At 33.9% G+C, this 18,930-nt stretch overlaps 1 protein-coding gene and 1 pseudogene across 1 annotated transcript; one reads left to right on the top strand and one right to left on the bottom strand.

Annotated features, from left to right (window-relative positions):
* The first annotated feature begins 847 nt into the window (after positions 1-847).
* Positions 848-7,049, top strand: LOC132180525 (beta-amyrin synthase-like; annotated as a pseudogene).
* A 3,695-nt stretch (positions 7,050-10,744) lies between these two features.
* LOC132164455 (alpha carbonic anhydrase 7) lies at positions 10,745-18,304 on the bottom strand. The gene is given in 11 exon segments (XM_088518786.1): positions 10,745-10,809; positions 13,403-13,430; positions 13,556-13,609; positions 13,702-13,742; positions 13,745-13,868; positions 14,023-14,055; positions 14,057-14,236; positions 14,331-14,548; positions 14,628-14,671; positions 17,591-17,619; positions 18,275-18,304. Coding segments are annotated over 11 exon segments (846 nt in total).
* Positions 18,305-18,930: the final 626 nt, after the last annotated feature.

Genomic DNA, 18,930 nt, shown 5'->3' with positions numbered 1-18,930 from the left:
AGCCACCCCTTGGCCGGTCTGGGGTGGACGAACCACCCCCATGGCCAAGGGGGTGGTCCGGCCACCCCCAAAAGGCCAAAAAAAAAAAAAAAAAACGTTTGGGTTTTGGTCCTTTGGGGGTAGCCGGACCACCCCCAAGGGCCTGGGGGTGGTTTCGGCCACCCCATACCGGCCTTGGGGGTGGCCGAAACCACCCCCAGGCCCTTGGGGGTGGTCCGGCCACCCCAAAGGGCCAAAACCCAAAACTTTTTATTTTTTATTTTTTTCCTTTTGGCCTTTTGGGGGTGGCCGGACCACCCCCTTGGCCATGGGGGTGGTTCGTCCACCCCCAGACCGGCCATGGGGGTGGCTCCAGCCACCCCCTTGGCCAAAATGGGGTGGTCCGGCCACCCCATTTTGGCCCCCAGCCACTGCTCTTCTATTTTTTTTTTTTTAATACTTTTAGTTTTTTAATATATATTATTACTTAAAAAAAAAAAAGTTTTTTATTGCCCAAAACGACCCCAAACTGGGTCGTTTTGGGCTACTGCATGGTGCGGTAGTTTTGCACTACCGCACCTAAGCCTCTCCCTTTTTTCCCCGTTTAATTTTTCCACCAACTACCCTACTGCCACCTCATTTAATTCTTTACCCACCCCAATGCACCCCATGCCTCTCTCCCCCCCCCCCCCCCCCCCCAACGTACCCCATGCCTCTATCCCCCACGTTGCCTCGCAACCTCTCTCTCTCCCCCCGACGCACCATTTATATATATATATAGTTACCACTAGCGACTATATATAATGGCTGCATGAAACGGAGAAGAAGAGAAGAGAAAAGTGATTGAAAGAAACCGATAAGGAAGAATATGTGGAGGCTTAAGATAGTAGAGGGTGGAAAAGACCCCTATATCTTCAGCACAAACAACTTTGTTGGAAGGCAGATATGGGAGTTTGGCCCTCAGGCTGGTACCCCACAAGAGAGGGCTGAGGTTGAAGAGGCTTGGCAAAATTTCTACAACAACCGGTTTCACGTGAAACCTAGCAGTGATCTCCTATGGCGAATGCAAGTATTCCCATCTTGAAAACAGTATTCAATACTATCCATAAAATTGAATAATGATTCATGTCAAGTAGAACGAAGAATGAGCTGGTCAGATATGCATGGCAAGCCAGCGTCCACTATGTTCGCATATAAAGTTTGAGTAAGTTTGAGTCGTATCGATGCATATAAAACTATATATTTTTATTCTACTTCGATACATTTAATTAAATCAGTTAGATCGCTCAAACTCAATCTATTAATTTTGTGTTGAGTTCATGTAAATTCATGGGTCGTGTCAATAATTAGTACTAACCATATGTATAGTGTCTGATTCAGGTCATGTTAAGTAGTGGTATATATGCAAATGCGGGCATCCGCAAAATGCATATATTCTTTTTAGATATCCATATTCGCATCCGCAATATTATAATATGAAGAGTTGGAAAGCGCTTCATGTATGTTTGAGGCGTACGTATTTTTGCATAGATATTTTTCTAAATTCCGTTAAATCCTTATAACCAATGCTTGAATTTTTGCAATTTTTTATTTTTTTATAATAAAAAACATATTTGAAAATTTTGACAAGATTTAATGAAAAATCCTAACATATGAGGGTACATTGTAAAAATTTGAAAATTCGATATTATAATTATGAGTTATTAAACTTTGAAAAATAATTTCAAAATGCGTGAATGTTTAAAGAGATTTTGTGAAGTTCCCCTTATATATAATAGCAAAAGCCTGTGCCTACAAATATGGTCACCTGCAGAGCCAAGGAGAGAGAAGACACAAATGACCCATGCTCCACAAGCTTAAGGGAATGTATTTCTCTGCCGCTAATCCTATTGATTTAGGAAATGAAATTATTTGGTATTAGTAGGTGATGACATTGCTCTCCCACTTCTAAATATAGAGTAATCTAGCAGCTTTACAACTCATAATATCATGATATATCTAATAATTATGAAATTATTTACTATAATATGATCATTTCTTTGTCAAAATGATTGCAGTTTCTTAAGGACAAAAACTTCAAACAAACAATTCCCCCGGTAAAGGTCGAGGATGGAGAGGAAATCACAAATGAAAAGGCCACAGCTGCACTGAGAAGGGCCGTCCATTTCTTTTCGGCCTTACAGGCTAGTGATGGCCATTGGCCTGCTGAAAATGCTGGCCCATTATTTTTCCTTCCCCCCTTGGTGAGACTCATAATTATTATCATTTTTTCTTTAAAAAGTATAATCAATATTGTGATCATCACATAATCAAACATATATTTTTTTGGGATATTCACGTAAAAGTATACATCAAGGAACTTTTTGTGATACCGAGAGAAATCATCAACAACATAACAATTTTTTCTAATGATATTTAACACAAAAACATCTTCTTAGATTGACCAGGCTATGAACAGTACCATTGGATCAAAGACAACCTACCTACCTTTGACTTGTTTTGGTTTTCATATTAATGCAATTGCTAATTGTATTCTTTTTAACGGGAAAAAAATACAGGTAATGTGTTTGTACATTACAGGACATCTTAATATTGTGTTCCTTGCTGAGTATCAAAAGGAAATCCTCCGATACATATACTATCATCAGGTGCATATTCTTGGAAGCTTTACATGTTAATTATGCAAACAAGATTAGACTTTTTGCTGAATTCCTTGCTTCCTTTCCTTTGTGTGAGTGTGTGTGTTTAAACCATCATGTTTAACAAATATGTTGTAAATTTTGCATAATGTAGAATGAAGATGGTGGGTGGGGATTACACATAGAGGGCGACAGCATCATGTTTTGCACGGCTCTTAGCTACATTAATTTGTATGCGTATGCTCGGGGAAGGACCCGATGGTGGTCAAGAAAATGCTTGTGCAAGAGCGCGAAAATGGATCCTTGATCATGGTGGTGTAACACACATACCATTATGGGGAAAGACCTGGCTTTCAGTATGACCATGTTTCATAAATCTAGTCATATATATATATATATATATATATATATATATATATATATATATAGGTTCAAATATTCACTATGCAGTATGCATATTTTTCCTTTTGTTGTAGATACTTGGTGTGTTCGAGTGGATTGGAACCAACCCAATGCCTCCGGAATTTTGGATCCTTCCTTCATTTCTTCCCATTCATCCAGGTTTGTACATATTTGCTTACTACTTCATTGTATTTCCTAAAAATGTCAGTGTACTTTAGATCCTTATTGCATAATGGAATTTTTTTTTGAAATTATTTATTTTAATGTTGAAAACTAAGTATAGTGTTTAACTCAAAAATGGTTAGCACTTCTGTTATACAATTGCCTATTCCCCCAAAATGCAGCAAAAATGTGGTGCTACTGCCGCATGGTGTACCTGCCCATGTCATACCTTTATGGGAAAAGATTTGTAGGCCCAATCACACCTCTCATTCTTCAATTGAGGGAGGAACTTTACACTCAATCTTACAATGAAGTTAATTGGAAGAGAGTGCGTCATCTGTGCGCAAAGGTGAGTTTACCTTAATCTTCTCTGCATTGTTGATAATTGCTCATTGCTACATATATGCTTTTCAATATTTTTCCAATGCATTGATTGTGCAAAACTATATATTAATTGTTACAGGAGGATCTATACTATCCCCATCCTTTGATACAAGATCTGGTCTGGGATAGTCTATACATATTCACTGAGCCTCTTCTCACTCGTTGGCCCTTTAACAAGTTGGTAAGAGAGAAGGCTCTTCAAGTAACAATGAAGCACATTCATTATGAAGATGAGAACAGTCGATACATCACTATTGGATGCGTGGAAAAGGTAAATTTTATGATCATATAATCAAGGTAAGCAATGTAGAGCATCGATTTGGGCTATATTACAGTATTCCTAAAGCCATTTGTATTGAACAGGTCCTATGTATGCTTGCTTGTTGGGTTGAAGATCCAAATGGGGATTACTTCAAGAAGCACATTGCTAGGATCCCAGATTACATATGGGTTGTTGAAGATGGAATCAAGTTGCAGGTCATGAGTACGCATATTTTGCAAAAACAATTCAAGATTAATCTTTTGACTATATGTTTAACATTTGAATTACACTTCATATTGAATTATGAATGAAGAGATTCCCTAGACTAAATTTCTTTCTAGGGTTAGTTTTGTAAATATAACTATTCAAACTCTAGGATAAACCCCAAGCTCTTGCTTTCTAGCTTCAAGTGATCTACAAGTCCGAAGTCTTTGCAAGAAAAAATAAGGGATCCCTGACTTTGATATATGCCATTTTTATGCAGAGTTTTGGGAGTCAAGTGTGGGATACCGGTTTTGCAATTCAAGCTTTACTTGCTAGTAATCTCGCTGATGAAATTGGACCTACACTTGCGAGAGGGCATGACTTCATCAAGAAATCTCAGGTTTGATTTTCAAGTCTAAAAGCATCTCTTCACCATAATCATCAAATCTACCTTTTTGCTTAAAAAATAAAAACTATTCAATATTCATTCAGACTAGTTATTCCATTTTTCCCTTATAAATTGTAAAGGTCAAGGATAACCCTTCTGGAGACTTTAAAAGCATGTATCGTCACATTTCTAAGGGATCATGGACTTTCTCTGATCAAGATCATGGATGGCAAGTGTCTGATTGTACTGCTGAGAGTTTGGTGGTAATTAACATTTTTTAAATGCATCAATAGGGTAAAATTTTGCACCTTCTCCATAGTTAATATGTTACTCATCAAATTCGCTTTTATTTCAGTGTTGCATGCTTTTCTCCATGAAGCCACCAAAAATTGTTGGTGAGAAAATGGATCCCGAGCGATTTTATGATTCTATAAATGTTATACTTTCTCTACAGGTGAGGATTAACTTTCACTATTGTAAAATTATCAGTCAACCCAAAAGCTTAAAGCTAATGAAAAATGGTTGATAACACTCTCGCTCACATGCGAATTCAAACTAGTACCCCTTATTTATAAGTAAGGCTCAATACGTAGACTATTATTTACTTAATATTCTAACACCATTTCTCGTGCTAGGTTCAAACTTCACCTTAATAAGTGAATAAATAAGACTCAACACGTAGAATATTTAATCGAAATGGAAGGTGAATGAGGAGACATGGTTTGAACTCTGAGCCAAGGGTGTCCCAGCAGTTTAAATTAATAGGAAATGATTGATTTTAATAATTTATTCAATATTCTAACACCTAGCATTGTATTTTGAAGTACAAATATTTGGAAACTATCGGCATGAATAGGAAACCCAGGCTGCATTTGGAAACTTTCTTGAAGTTTCATTTATCTAGTGCAGTGTTTATTTCTTAAGTATTTCACTATGTTCATATCGATAAGCTCTGTTGTATGGTTTAATGCAGAGTAAAAATGGTGGTATATCTGTCTGGGAACCAGCTCGAGCCCAAAAATGGTTGGAAGTAAGTACCTTAACATATTGAAGTAGCCTTGAAATATGCTTCATAATTATTTAAAATTTATAAATTCACCTTTTTTGTATATTAATGGAAATTTTTTTTTTTTCTTTTTCCCATCAGCTGCTTAATCCCATAGAATTTGTCTCGGATGTTATCGTTGACTATGAGTACGTTGAGTGCACCGCATCAGCAATCGAAGCTTTAGTTTTGTTTAAGAAGTTATACCCTGGGCACCGGAAGAAAGAGATCGAAGATTCCATAGAAAATGCTGTTCAATTCCTTCAAGACGTACAAACGGCTGATGGTTCATGGTATGTTCCTGCACTGGTTTATTAGATATTTTTTTGAGATTTGTCTGTTTTTATATGGATTTCCCAAAGAAATCTATTACATGATGAAGCATTTCCACAGGTATGGAAATTGGGGAGTTTGCTTCACATACGCTACATGGTTTGCACTTAGAGGATTGGCTGCAGTTGGCCAGAGTTACAACAATTGTCCAGCTATGCGCAGAGCTGTTGATTTTCTACTTAAAGCACAAAGAGATAATGGTGGTTGGGGAGAGAGCTATCTTTCATGCCCAAACAAGGTAATGTTTTTACTAAGAGTAACAGCTCGTATTCGCATGCCAGGTTTAAGTCCTGTCGGGACATGGGCAAAAGACTATATAGGTTAATCTTAACTCAACCTATTTAATTAAACGAATCAAACCCCTCCACTCTAACCCGCTAATTTCATATTGAATTTATGTCAGGTTCATGAGTCGTGTCAAAAATTGTTAATCTCAAATGTTGAGTGTTGGGTTATAATCGTGTCGAGGCATGAGTATAAAACTATATAGCTTAACTCTAACCTGGCTCATTTAATTAAATAGGTTAATTAGACTCATCAACCCCAATTTTCTTATCTTTGTGTTAAGTTTGTGTCGAATTTGCAGTTCATATCAAAAGTTGTCAACTTTAGTTTTAACATGCATGCATGATGCTAAAAGCTTCTTAATTTTTTATTTATTTTTCATCTTTATTTCCAAACATCATTAATATTTTTTATTATCTTTTACTCTCAACTATTAAAGTAACAATTAAGTGATTAAATTTATCTCTTCTCTAGGATAATTGCTCTGCCACGTGTCAGATCCAAAAAATAAATAAATAAATTCAAACTCATCCGGATCCAATATTTTCGACCCGATCCAACGGGTTAGAATCGGATCTTCTCTTTCGGGCCAGACCGACCCATTCAACGATCCACGGGTTTCGGCCATTTTGGCCCATGTAACCAGCCCACTTGCTAAACCGGTCCAACCGGATCCATCCAAGGCGCTCCAAAACCGGATTCTAACCGGTTTATCGGGTTCAAATAAAGTCATCTCCAACTTGATCCAAAACCGGTTTCTAACCGGATCATCAGGTTCTAAACCGGTCCAACCTGGTCAATCTATCTAACCAGTTCAAATTAGTCAACTTGGTTCAACGAGTTAGACCCAGTTCATATCATTTTCAGGTCAAACCATATGCAATGGTCCATGGGTTTTGGCCTATTTTGTCTCAATCAAACCGGTCCAACTTAGCCTATTCTATACGACTCCAATTCAAGTCTTAGGCCCAGTCCATGGCCTAAGTCATTCACTGCCACCACCAGCCACCGCCAGCTTCTATTGCCGTTGTCCTCCATCTCAGGCCGCCACTCCCCAGCCACTACTCCGGCGACCCAAAAAAAAAATAAAAAGAACTCTCTTTATTTCCCTTTCTTTTTTCCAAACTCAAGCTTGCATCTTGAGTTTGAGAGAGGATGTTATTATATTTTATATCATTCTATGCAAATGCTAGTCTTGCCAAGAGAACAAATTAAGATCTCTGGCTTGAAAATGAACGTCATGCATGGATGGATGCTGAAGATGGAATCCCCTCGCAATGGAGGAGGGACATGCAGCTTTTGTCCGAGGGGCTGCTCAATCATTTCTCTAGCTATTTTTAATTTAAATGCCATGTGTAACAATATGATTGATGTTGCTGTGACACATTAACAGATTTTGTCAACGTTTTTTTCCACATGAACTTATTTTTATTTTTTTTAGCTGACCCACAGAAAAAATAAAAACAAAAACCCATTGTAAATGCAAATTTCCAGAAAAATAAGGGAGTTGTTACCATTTTTCTCTTTATAGAAGGAATCGTTAATTCCTAATTACCCAAAAATTAATTTTACATGTCATTTTCCTTTTTTCTTTCTTTTTGATTAGTTGTATAGTAAAACAGATGTACCTTAGACAAAGGAATTTTGGTATTAATATATGGCTCATAAAAAATAGAAAGCATCCCTATACTTCATGATTTCACATCATAAAAAATAAGTACATTTTCATTCAGTACCCTAAGAGCATTCACATTGGCTTCAATAAATTAGGTTTTTTTTAAAATTTTAATTTTAATTTTAATCGGCTCAATAAAATGACTAAGGATTTGTTGAGGAGCTACAGTGTTATAGCTCAACAAATCCTTATTTATATTTATAATAAAAGTAATCTTGCTCACTCTCTTCATTGAGAATTGGGAAAGTAGATAAAAATATATATATATATAGATATATATTTTTTAAATAAAAAAGTAAAAGTAAATAGTTAAAATGTTGAGCCGGATATAAGTGATTTGAAAAGGTTGATGATTAAAATAGAAAAATGTGTTTGTTAGCTAAATTTTAACTAAATATTGTTGAGTCGGACGTGAGTGCTCGAAGACAAGAGTGCAACGTTCACTGTTCTTTTCAACAGTTTGTGATTGACTGAAATGATGGAGGCCACAAAACTCCAGCTCTTTTGGTAAAGAGAGATCTTGTGGTTCATATTTTAATTGAATATAATATATCATTGTAGTTACTTGAAATTACGAAAAACAATAATTTTAGACAAAAAGGGATTTAGGGGGGGATCGATAGTGGCCTTGGTCCCCTTTCCCCCCCAAATTACAAGAAAAAAAAAATTAAGGAAAAAATAATAATTTAAGGTATTTTTTGCCAATTGGTCTATCCCAAAAAAATTTTGGCCCTGAATCCCCATAAATTCAAAGCTGACTCCGCCCCTGTTGAGTTCTAATCAAATTTGAAATAATGTGGATATAACATATGAATGAATAAATGTGAACATAACACTACACCAAAATAATGGACCCCACTATAGATAACTGGCTCATCTATGCATGCAAGTTGATGATTTATGCCCACCCCACAAAATAGTGAAATACAGTTGGTTAGTAGATGCCATGCAATTATGAACACCCAAAGTTGGCACATCCTCAATCGGCCTTATTGCAATTCTATAAAAGGTTTTCGTAATCGGTTTTTTTTTTTTTTTTTTTTTGGCTCAAATTAGTTTGGAAAAAAGTGATCATAAGGAAGAATATGTGGAGGCTTAAGATAGCAGATGGTGGAAAATGCCCTTATATCTTCACCACAAACAACTTTGTTGGAAGGCAGACATGGGAGTTTGACCCTGAGGCTGGTACCCTAGAAGAGAGGGCTCAGGTTGAAGAGGCTCGTCAAAATTTCTACGAGAACAATGATAGTGAAATAGCGGCGACTCTTAGAGTCGTCGCTGATAATAGTGGAATAGCGGCAACTCTCGGTTGCCGCTATTAATTTTTTAAATTTTTTTATATAATTAGCGGCAACATTAAAGTCGCCGCTAATGATAGTGTAATAGCGGCGACTCTTAGAGTTGTCGTTGATGATAGTGGAATAGCGGCAACTCTATTAATTTTTTAAAATTTTTTTATATAATTAGCGGCGACCTTAAAGTCCCCGCTAATGATAGTGTAATAGCGGTGACTCTTAGAGTCGTCGCTGATGATAGTGGAATAGCGGCAACTAAGAGTTGCCGCTATTAATTTTTTAAAATTTTTTTATATAATTAGCGGCGACCTTAAAGTCGCGCTAATGATATACCAATAGCGGTGACCTTGAGGTAATTTCGAACATATTTTTGCGGCGACCAAAAAAGTCATTAGCGGCAACTCAAAGTTGCCGCTAATGACCCCTTATTAGTGGCGACTTTTAAAGTCGCCGCTATTTGGCATCAGCGTCCGATTACTAGCGGCAACCAAATAGCAGCCACTTTGTTGTCGCTAATCATCTAGATGAAAATTTTTGTCAATGGACTTGTTTTTGTGCTTACCTAAAGTCTGAGCTTATGTGGTATATTTTGCCTATGCTTTATCTCTTGTACATATTTAAGCTTAAATTGAGGTTTTGTTTCACTTTATTTGTGAGTTCTGTTAGGTAACCATATGAGGTTTTTGACTAGACATATTTTTCAAATTGACCATATGCTAGTTGAACCTAGGGCTTAAAAATTCCTGCTTTCTCTTTTGTGATAAGCACCAAAAGTTTAAGAACACTTTCTTAAAGAGAAAATAAACAAAATAGTGAAACAAATAACATCAAAAGATCATATTCCAAAATAAATTTATTTCACTGTGTCAAACTTGTGCAAAATGTTCTACAAAGAGAAATGTATAGGATGAGAGTGGCTAGGCCTTAGTATGATAAGGTTTGACTTTTGATTTGATATACTTGTCAAAACCACATGGTGGTGAAACTTTCTCCTTATTTTGTAAGTTGAAAATTTTTCTTTTTGGATAGCTTATACACACACCACTCAAGCATGGATTGAATGGAACATTTTTCTTTGCTTGGGTTAAGCAATATGAGTTTCTTACCATTTCTAGTCTTATGTATATTTTGCATATTTAGAGCATGTTTGAGATATTCATTGTGCAATACATGAGTCATTGATGTATATATCATGTGTGTTCATTTGACTTTTGAGGGGGAGAACATATTTGTTTTTCCAGTTTCTTATTGATAATTGAGTCAAACATTGAGGGAGAGTTTTGCTGATGTTTCTTTATGATCTTGCATTCTACGCCATTTTTTTTTATCATTAGTTTTATTTATGTATTCTTGTTCCACATATGCCTTAATGTATTTTGTGAAGTGTTTCAGGAAATATGAAGATCTTTTATCATTATGTAACAAAAAGGGGGAGTAAATATGGGGAGATGATGTGATTGACTCGGCATTTTGGTTTTGTCACCGAATTGCCAAAGGGAGAGTTTGTTAGTTCTTATGTTGGCTTAATTCAGTTTCAAAATGCAGAGGTTACAGTTCATGGACTCAAACACTAATATAGAATGCTCAGAATTCAATCTCCACCGTTCATAATGTAGATTCATGTGTCATGAACGTCCCTGCAAAATTTTAGCTCAATCGGACCACAAACGCCTATTGATTGGAGCTATTGATCAAGGCTGGACAACATTTCCATAATACAGTTTCACCCATTGCATGCCCTGTCCAGACAGGCCTTCCCCATGTCCATATAGCATTTCTAGAAACTTTGTTTTTGCTCCGCAAGGCCCTATCCAGACAACCCATTAACCTGTTCGAACACCCCGTAAGTTTTAGGCCAAAAAACGTGATTTTAAGTGGGTTAAGTCTAGGGTTTTGTCGGAAGTATATATACATCTTTATAGAGAGAGAAAAATGAAATTCTACTATAGGTTTCGTGAGAGGCTGTACTTAGAAAGAAAATCTCTATGAGCTTGATTATTCATCTTAGAAGATTATTGTTAGTTTTATTGAGCTTTATTGAGAAGTCTATTGGAAGGGTCCGGTAAAGGAGAATCACGTTAAAGAAGATTGTGAGTAAGGAGACGAGTTGTAAGCTTGTCGATCTTACAGAGCCAAGGTCTTGCAAAGGGTTGTAAGTGTTCTTAGTGTCTGTAATCTCTGGATAATCTTTTGATAATGATTTATTGGGTTTGGCTGCCTCAAAGAAGTTTTACTTTTAGATCGGTTTCTAAAAAGTTTACTCTTCGTCACCAAAATCCTTGTATGTGATTGTTTATATTTTGGTGATTATTTGCTTTGATAAATATCTGTTAATTCCGCATAAACTGTGATATTTATCTATTTAGAATATTTCATATATCAATGTTTAAAAAGTGTTCAGAAGACGACCCAACTGGGAGCTGGCCCTTTATTGTTCTTTCCCTTTACATCATTTACACACTTCGAGGGGCAGGTTCCATTTGGACAACGTCCATGGTGACGCATCTCTTTGTTGAACAAAGGAAATTGAATTGAAGGGTTTGGGTTTTTCTTTTCTCTTTACATCATCCAACACAAAAAGCTTGTAAAATACTCAAAGCCCTAGGCCAAGTTTTTGGTATATATTTCATCAAAAGGAACAAACGTAATGTGAAATTCATGAAGTATATACTTTTTGACAATAAATTGACTAAAACGAAGAACACAACAATTTTACTCCAACAAAGCGGAAGACAATATTTATGATCGTAGAACAGCCAAAAGGTCAGAGTGAGATTCAACCTCCATATCTATTATTTATTTCAGTTGTTTGATATGACAGATCACGTGATACATCACTTGCCATCTTATCTTATGATCATCATTATATATGAAGAAAATTAGCAAGACTCACCAAAATGCTATGAGTTTTTTTCCTTAGGCTTGCTTGAAGGAATATTTATTTCTTTATTTTAAAGTTATCAAGAATATTTTTTTAAATATTCTGATATTCTGGGGCAGTTGGGATTTAACTTTTTGATACGTACAAAAAAGACTCAACCAGTTTAAGAAATAGTAAAAGCCGCCCTTGAAAATACAAAGTCAAATCACAAAACTAGTGAAAAGTTTGAAGCATTCCATAGAGTAGAGTGGCCCAGCGTGCTGAAAATAGGAAGCTTTTGTGTACAGAAGTTTGAAGCATTCCATAAGATGAACATCTCTTCATGCACAAATCCGTTTGACAATAAATTGACTAAAACGAAGAACACTACAATTTTACTCCAACAAAGCGGCAAGACAATATTTATATGATTTTTTTTAAAAAAATTTCCATCAAGCGGTTGAATATGGAGTCATGACAGGACAGCCAAAAGGTTGAATATGGAGTCATGACAGAACATTTTAGTTACCCAATTCGGAAACAAACAACAGAGACATCTCCAAACAAGTACAGCTAGCTCGAGCCTCCTACCCTGACTAATTCAGTTCATGTATAGATTTGCCTTGAATATAACTTAGCTTTTAATAAGTGCAATGTACGGATTGTTTTTGAAAGTGTAGGTTTTTTTTTTAAAAAAAGATTTTAATTTGGAAAAATGACAAAACTAAGTAATTTACTTCATAACTTAAATTTCTTTAAAATTAGACTATGATAAAAGTAAACTAAGCTCGATGAATTAGAATATCATATATAATATATGATGATATATGATACTGTAATTTGTAGATGCTATATTTGTTATTTGTTTTAAATTTCTCAATAAGAAATATTAAAGAAATTCTATTAGATTTAGATTTTTAATATATTTTAATTTATACTTATATATTATATTAAAAATGACACTTATCAACATTTTTAAGCTGCCATTTGGCACAATCTTAAGTTGTTTTCTTCAACGATTCTGCTTTTATAAAAAAAAAAAGTATCGTTTACTTTTTTTCTTACGTATACATCTCACTGTCTATATATCTCTCGTTTCTTCAAAACATATATATATATACACGTTTTAATATTGTAGAGGTTCGACCGACGTAAATGCTGACGTCTGAAGGAAGACCTTGCGAAACGCTTTAAAATCTTGTGATGATAATGTAATACTTGACCCAAATCCTAGAAACGGAGAATTTGATTTATGGACATAAATTTTCAATATATTGAGTTGTGGAAAAAACAAATTTAAGGTAACACCAATTCGGAAACAAAAAACAGAGTCCATCTCAGACATCAATAAAATAAGAAATTAATCTATTAGATACCAAAAAAAAAAAAAAAAAATGCTCCTCCATTCATTAGTGACAGTGTCCATCAACCTTTTCTGGGATGCAATGGTTAGGAGCAGGTGGTGCAACCGGTACATGATCTTCTGGTTGTAGTGGTCTTGCATTAGTATTTGAATCCTGCAAAAAAAAATAAAAAAGAATAATCAGCCAGCATAAAGATACAAAGAAAAAAAAACCCTACACAGCTGCATGCATGTTTCATATATATATATATGGGATCGGAATGTTTAATAGCTACTCACATCATGAACCACCACACGAAACAACCTGATTTGTTCTAGTGAAGCAGTCCTCACCTGATGCATCATGAGTTAATTAATATAAATTAATTATAATTTTAGTTTTAAAAAATTGTTAATTAGTTTAAATGGAGGGATTGGAAGCAGACCTTTTTGACAATAGTCCACACAATATTTTGAGTACATGGGGAACAGTGAGGGAGCCAATATATCTATAATACTTTTTACTCCCTATCTTTATATTCTTTGGGTTCACAATGCCCGCTACACTCACTGCTTCTCTGGTATCGGTAATAGCTGCTAAATGATCCGCCAACTATTTATTCAAAAACACAACACCCATTAAAGAGAGAAAGAAAGGAGAATTTAAAAAATTAAAAAAAAAAAAATTTTAAAAAAGACTACTTTGGTATGATTCTCTTGTTCAGAGGGGTTTCAGAGATGTGTTTGGTGTGCCGGAAAATACTTACTGATGATAAGAAAGAATCAGGGCGGCCAAGCTAGCTTGTACATGATTCCAACAACAGCAATCTTTCCATCTGAGCTCTCATGAAGCATGTGAGCCTCCAAATCAAATCTCTGGCCATCGATTGTGTGTTCAGAAGGGGAGTGCCAATGGCACTGTTTCAGTTCATATTGGGTTCCATTTATTTCAATATATCCTGCATAACCTTCCCATTTCAGCTGCACAAATCATTCAAAAAAGAAAGGTTAGCTTTTTTTTTTTTTTTGAAAGATCTATTAATTTATAGCTCGATCTCCCTCTCCTTTTGCTTACCATCATGTAATGGCCCCTGTTGGTAATAGTTGCATTGGAGGGATTGTAACTCCTCTTAAGTCTCCCTAAATGGGAAACTACTTCAACTCTCTCATCCAACAAATCAATTGGAGATTGCAATGATCCATTTTTACACATGCTCCATTCTGGGTGAAGCTCTCCCCATTGAGCTGGTCCCTTTCTACTTTTTTCATCATAATCAAACTCCCTCTCATCATCTGCACCATTAATAAGATTTTGAGGATGAAAAAAATGGAGAAAAAAGAAATACACATAAATAAAAAGTTAATTACGAACCAACTTCTTGAGATGTCGAATTGAGAACAAGAAGAAGAAAGAAACTGCAAAACAAGAAATGGGTGATTCCCAGCTTCATCATTTTGTTTTTGGGATTTCGAAAGTTTCAAGTGTTGTGAGGGGAGAGGGTGGAGCTCTTTGGCTCCTTATATAGCAGCGCGTATCATCTCTGAATCTCTCTCTGTAATATGAATGTAGAAAACCTGGTTTGACTTTCAATACGCTATTTTTCTTACTTTGTCGCTCAATTGACGTAGAGTCCATTTGATTTCAGCTCTTTGGTCAAAAAAAAACTAAACAAAAAAAAATAATAAATTGATATGATCAACGCTTTGGTCATCAAGTTTAACTTCTTCGACAAGATATATATTTATTATATAGTCCGTAAGAATTAACTCAATCGGATAGGACCACGCCTAATAAAGTAAAGGTTATTAGTTTGAATCCCTCTTCCCCTTGTTGTGTGGACATATCAAATATATATATATATTCTGAGAATCTGAAGAATCAAGAGATAGAGACAGTGAGATATATACTAAATTATATATATATATATATATATATATATAATTTAGTGATGATGATCATGCATAAATCCGTTTGACAATAAATTGACTAAAACGAAGAACACTACAATTTTAATCCAACAAAGCGGCAAGACAATATTTATGATCGTAGAACAGCCAAAAGGTCAGAGTGAGATTCAACCACCATATCTATTAATTAATTATTTGTGGAGAATGAGGAGATAAGATCGAACATTTTAATTAAGGTAACGCCAGTTCAGAAACAAACAACAGAGTGGATCTCAGTCATCATCAAACACGTACAGCTAGCTAACTAGCCCAACCGACCAAGCCACCTACCCTGACTAATTCAATTCATGTACAAATTTGCCTTGAATGTAACTTGGCTTGTAATACGTAAAAATGTACGGATTGTTTTTGAAAGTTTTTTTTTTTTTTTCTTTTTTTAATTTGGAAAAAAGACAAAAGTAATTTAATTTTTTTAACAAATTATCTTTTTATTGATATAATTTGGAATCTTCACAACTTACACATTATTTATGGCATACACAATGTCTTATATTTATGAAAAGTCACCGTCTCAATTAATTTCAGATCTATAGACTACAGCAAATTCCAACAAATCATGTCTCTATCCGCTAGTAGATTCTTGATTCCCTGGCTTTTTTATGAGTAATTCTAGAAGGTCTACTTGTATTCTACTAAAAATGATATGGTTATTGATTTAAATCACATTTTGATCAAAATTCAATAATGATCAATCATAAACCCAATATTGATTTTAATAGTCACATAACTCACATCATTCTTAGTAGGAGACAAGTAGAAAACAAGTAAGCCTCCTAAAATTACTCTTTTTTTTTTTTTTTTTTTTTTTTTTTTAATCTCTACTACTTATAATGCTTTATTAATCGCAATCCCATTCGCTCCCTTTACTATAGTGAAAATTCGTCTTTGTACTTATAAATAACTCATCCATCATCAATATATGGTTTACTCGCAAAAAATAAATCATAAGAAAACAAAAAATCGATTGGAAACCTATTCTTAAGAATCAAATGTAATTTACTTCATAACCAACCTTTTTGGATTTAAATTTCTTTAGAATTAGACTATGGTAAAAGTAAATTAAGCAGGGTGAAATAAAATATCATATATAATACATGATGATATATGATATTGTAGATACTAAATTTTATTTATTTGTTCTAAATTTCTCAATAAGAAATATTAAAGAAATCTTATTTAATTTAGATTTTTAATATGTTTAGATTTATGCTTCTATATTATATTTATAGTGACACTTATTAATATTTTAGACCACCACTTGTCACAATTTTAAATTATTTTCTTCAACGATTCTGCTTTCATATACACAAGTATCGTTTCCCTTCTTCTTACGTATTTCAGCGTCTTTATCTCTTGTTTCTTCAGAACATAGACCTTGTGAAATGCTTTAAAATCTTGTGATGATGATGTAATACTTGACCCAAAGCCTAAAAACGGAGAATTTGATTTATGGACAGAAATTTTCAATATATATATTGAGTTGTGGAAAACTTTTTTATCTCGTTAACTCGTGAAAAAGTACATATTTTTTTTAATAGTATGTCATTTTCACACTTATTTTTAATAGCATTAATAATTAAAAAATATATATTTCTTACACGTTCAAGAAATACATGACACTTTTAAAGACTGGATTAAAAAAATTCATACCAACTCAATTTGTACAAAAATTATATCCTTCGTTTTATTAAGTATACTTTATTGGATTGAGAGCCCATTCTATCAACATGTGGTTTAAAATCTTATTTTACAGCATTCAATAAAAAATTGATACATGAGATAAAAACATCAAATACAATATAGATGAAAACACCGTATTTTAATTTCAAATTAATACAATAGATTTTTCCATTCATTCTAACCCAACGTCCACCCCCCACACCCACCTCCGAGCCCCCAACATCAAAGCCTCCAAAACCAACTAAGACGGTGGCTCTAGTGATTTTGTCAAAGGGTATTTTATCTATTATGTATTTTGTTATAAGAGAAATGAAATTATTTGATATGAATGATTATATTATTTTTGATGTTTCGAACTTAAGTGTCTGCTTTCTATTCGATGGTGCTAAACACCAAATTTTCACCATGACTTAATTGAAGTTATTATTTAATGTGAATTTCCCTAAACAAACGAAACATATCCTAGACAGGAATTAAAAAATAAAAATAGAAACTCTTTATAATTAAGATTAAAAAAAATGACTTATCAACTTTTAAATTTTTTATTTTATAAAATACATTATTATTATTATTATTATTATTTTGAAAAATATGAAACTTTCATTGATGAAATTTCATGAGCATAAAGCTCTAACATCACAGAACATACAACTCTGAAAAATCTTAGTCAAAAGCTATGAAGGTTACAAAGTCATAAAAATAACTTCAAATTTCGGCTAACCCATGTACACATTTAAGAAACAAATCTGCTTCGTGCAGATTAGATCTAGGATATGAATAATCCAAATACAAAACAAAAAATAAAAAACAACTATAAACTAAAAATTCGGCCATGAGAGTTAAGTCCTCACACTGATCTACTCCATCATCAACGTGAAGACCAAGACAACAAATCTATCATCAACTTAAAGGCCAAGACAAATAAAATAAAAAACAAAAAACAAAAATCCTACAAGCAACAGTAAAAGAGTTAGACATCATAAACATTTCTTCAAAAGACACACCTTAATTTATCATTTTGAGTCGCGAAAGCATAAGTTGTAACCTCACTAAAAGATTTAGCGTGATTAATTAATACACGCCACACGCCAGTTCAAAAACGCGTGTTTACATATTTTTATTTGAAAAGAGAGATTAAAAAAACATTATTGTGTTGAAATGATTTGACTCCACGATCTCCAGACGCCACCGACCCCAGAAGGGTTGATCTACAATATTTCTATGTAACTTTTGATCAAAAGTTTGAAAATAATAATTATATGGCTTAGTTTTCTTTCAAGTGTTTGATATGGCAGATCATGTGATACGTCACTTGCCATCTTTATCATCTTATGATCATCATTATATATGCAGAAAATTCGCAAGACTCACCAAAATCTTAGGCAGACCACACACCCTCATTATATATGTATGACTTTGTATTACATGTTATATATCATTTATCTTGTGTAAGAATCTTATTATTTGACTATGAAAAGGTAACATTTGTTAAACCATTAATCTCAAAAGCTAGCTGAATAATCAATTCTAATGAAAGATATTGAATGACGGGACTTTTTGATATGATATCATTACTTACGCAAAAATTTAAACCGATAAGAAATTGTTGATGTAATTATATATTTAATATTTAAACATTTTTCTTTTACTTTTTTTTTTTTTTTTTGAAAAAAAAGTATTGGGCTACATTTTGTATATTGAAGTATATAATATATGAATTACAATGGCCTATATATATATAAAAGAAGTAATGCTACGTACTTTCATTCTCAATCTTTTACTTTTACTCTTTCTAAAGTGATTTTTAAAGCTACTATTAAATTTGAGATAAATCACAATTAAAAATTGATTAGATGTTAGATTTTAAGAGTTACAGAAGTGTGAAAGTGAGTTTTTTAGTCAGGGTTGGTGGAATATTGTATTTTTATTCTAAAGTGTTTGATATTTAATATTCTTGGGCGCGCAGTTGGTATTTAACTTTTTGATAAGTAGAAAAAAAACTCAACTACTTTAAGAAATAATAAAAG

Source organism: Corylus avellana, chromosome 8 (assembly GCF_965113065.1).
Source record: "Corylus avellana chromosome 8, dhCorAvel1.hap1.2, whole genome shotgun sequence".
Lineage (NCBI taxonomy): Eukaryota > Viridiplantae > Streptophyta > Magnoliopsida > Fagales > Betulaceae > Corylus > Corylus avellana.
This window is presented reverse-complemented; position numbering and strand designations above follow the sequence as displayed.